This window comes from Epinephelus fuscoguttatus, linkage group LG13 (assembly GCF_011397635.1).
Source record: "Epinephelus fuscoguttatus linkage group LG13, E.fuscoguttatus.final_Chr_v1".
Classification (NCBI taxonomy): Eukaryota; Metazoa; Chordata; class Actinopteri; order Perciformes; family Serranidae; genus Epinephelus; species Epinephelus fuscoguttatus.
In genome coordinates, this window is record NC_064764.1 from 41,955,795 (window position 1) to 41,958,847 (window position 3,053).

General features: G+C 40.4%; 1 protein-coding gene across 1 annotated transcript; it reads left to right on the forward strand.

Annotated features, from left to right (window-relative positions):
* Positions 1–212: 212 nt before the first annotated feature.
* LOC125899548 (trace amine-associated receptor 9-like) lies at positions 213–1,581 on the forward strand. The gene is made up of 3 exons (XM_049593936.1): positions 213–373; positions 762–1,020; positions 1,246–1,581. Exons 1-3 carry the CDS (start codon positions 213–215, stop codon positions 1,579–1,581), a joined length of 756 nt encoding a protein of 251 aa, XP_049449893.1.
* Positions 1,582–3,053: the final 1,472 nt, after the last annotated feature.

Here is a 3,053-nt window from a genome sequence, read left to right on the forward strand (position 1 = left end):
GTTTTTGAAAGAGGCCTACAAAGCAGCATGTGATCACTTGACTACTTTCGTGTGTACCAAGACTCAGTATGACGTAGTCACCTTTGGCCGACTGAACAGATGGAATTAGCATATGGGAGGAGAGAAGACAGATAAATCAGCTGCACATCAGACAGACAGGAGAACCTGCTGAGGTCTGGCAGCTTTCTGACCAAAGCCCTTTGTCAGTGGCCATGGAGGAGGCTGAGCTCTGCTTTCCACAAGTCAACACCTCCTGCAGGAAGACAAATCGTCCTCACTGGGAGGCCACACTCAGTTACAGTGTGCTGTCTTTCATCACTCTGCTCACCGTGGTTCTTAACCTGCTGGTCATCATCTCTATCTCCCACTTCAGGCAGAGATACACTTTTCTGCTTGGCTTACAAAGTGTTTATTCTTTGGTTACAGTTACATGAAGAAATGACTTTGAGCTCTGCAGCAAGATGTCACATTTAAGCTGATGATAACTTTGATTATGGTGCTGTTGAGATGTGTTACTGAAACAATTAATGATGATTTCACACATTTCAGGCTGCAGGACATCCACTAACCTTCTCCTCTTGTTCATAAGTAGTGCATAAGAGTAATGTTCTCTTGTTTAGGCCTTTGATTACTGCATACTGTGCTGTATTTAGGCTTGTTGTTATCGGACAATTCATACTCCTAGTATCATAACTGCTAATAACATTTATTCTTACACATACATGTGACAGTATATCAGTGTTTACATTTTCCCATTTCAGGAAGCTCCACACCGCCACCAACCTCCTCCTCCTCTCTCTGGCTGTCGCAGACTTCATTGTGGGTTTCCTGCAGATGCCAGGTGAAATCCTCCTCTATAGAGGTTGTTGGGATCTGGGTGACTCATTATGTGCTGTAAATTACTTTTTAGGTTTCCTCTCTGTCAGTGCATCAGTAGGAAACATGGTGCTCTTATCAATTGATCGCTACATTGCTATTTGTGACCCAATGTTTTACTCCACCAAAGTTACTCTGACAAGAGTTCAATGCTGCATATATCTGTGTTGGATATTTTCTGCTGTTCACAGCACTTGGATACTGAGAGATTTCTTAAAACAGCCAGACATGTATAACTCCTGTTATGGAGAGTGTGTAATTGTAATGAATTATGTTGAAGGAGCTGTTGACCTTGTTGCAACCTTTTTTGCTCCCATTCTTGTCATCATAGTTCTGTATATGAGAGTGTTTGTAGTGGCTGTGTCTCAGGCTCGTGCCATGCGCTCCCACATTACAGCTGTCACAGCACAACGTTCAAATACAATAACTGCCAAGAAATCTGAGATGAAAGCAGCCAGGACTCTTGGTATTGTTGTAGTTGCGTTTATTGTGTGCAACTGTCCATATTACTGTTTCACTGTTGCAGCTGAGAACAACTTTTTAGGGGCCTCGGCTGTAGGTGCTGAACTTTGGCTGTTGTATTTTAATTCCTGTCTAAACCCTGTGATATATGTCTTTTTCTACCCCTGGTTCAGGAAAGCTATTAAACACATTGTAACACTTCAGATACTGAAGCCTGGCTCCTCTGAGGCTAACATAGTGTAGAGACAGACTGTGTCAGAGAAACTAAAACCATTCTATCTCTCTTTTTATTTTGATGTCAATACCCTGAATTTACACAAAGTCGGGAGAATTACATTAAATGGGGGGGGGGGGTATATTTTTGGCCAAAACTAGTTCCTGACTGGGGGACAGTAAGAAAAGAAAATATTTATTTTTGGTTCATTATTCCAAAAAGCAAAAAATGTCTCTACTGTTATCTGCTTAAAATTCTAGGATGACAGGACTTGTGATAAAGCCACATGCATCGCTGCGGCTTATTCAAACTACTGGCACCTTTAATTTCAGTTGAATCAGATATATTGTGACTAAGGTTATCAGCATTAACGTGCTGATTGCGATGCAATTACGGTCCAATCATAGCACGTCTTTTTTATTTATTGTCCCTTCAGCACACCCTTACTAGTAGTCAAGATGCCACAGCTGCTTCCTGCTAATGCAGTGATGGAATAAAAATGACACCACTGTGCTTTCGAGTGGCTCCTTTGACTTTAAAAAACTTCCAGATGGGGGCAACCTCTAGCTCACTGGGTATACTGTGGGCCCACATAGGCTGAGTCCTTGCAGTAGCCCAGGTTCAATTCCAAACTGTGGCCCTTTGCTGGTATCATCCCTCCTCTCTCCCCCCTTTCCTGTCACTCTTGAGCTGTCCCAAAAATAAAAAGCAAAAAGCCCAAAAAGTGAACTTAAAAAAGAAACTCCCAGATGGTTTAGTTGACAAGTAATATGCACCTTGTGTCAAACAGAATTAAAACATCACCAAGTCTCTACAAGCTAAGCATACAGGTGCAGCTAATCAGACTGATGTCAGCGGTCAAATCACATCATGCTGTGACCAGTCTATCATTGCGGGGAACAATAATTTCACATATATAGAAACTGCATGAATCAGAGAAAACAACTAAATTGGAACTTCTCAAATGTGCAAATGCTGTGAATTTAATCAGGAGTCAGTGGACATCAATGAATAATCACAACTATATCGGAGTAACATCACACCATGGATCACAGAATAAGCCCTTTGAAGTCGTCTTCTAACTCTAAGTCATGGTTTCAAAAACACACTGGTGTAGCACTGATTTAAAAGAAATAATTCCAAAAGTCAAGATCATAAAGTCACTTTCTTTGCCATCATTTGATTCCCAGTCAACACACTCTAGTAAGAACAGCTGTACCTCGTCAATATGGACTTTGAAACTGTTTTGAAATGCAAAATCATGGAATTTTAAACATGTGATTAAAATGCAATTAATCAAGATTAACTACTAAAACTCTGTGATAAATGACAATGTGTGTTTGCTTATAAATATAAACTCTGTTCCAACTTTGTCTCTCCTTTGGGCAGTAACCAAATCAACAAGAGTATCAAAAAAGTCCTGGACTGATAAAATCTTCATTACCAATCCCTAATCTTAACACATTAGAAAGATATAGTATTAATCTGTCCTCATTATAAC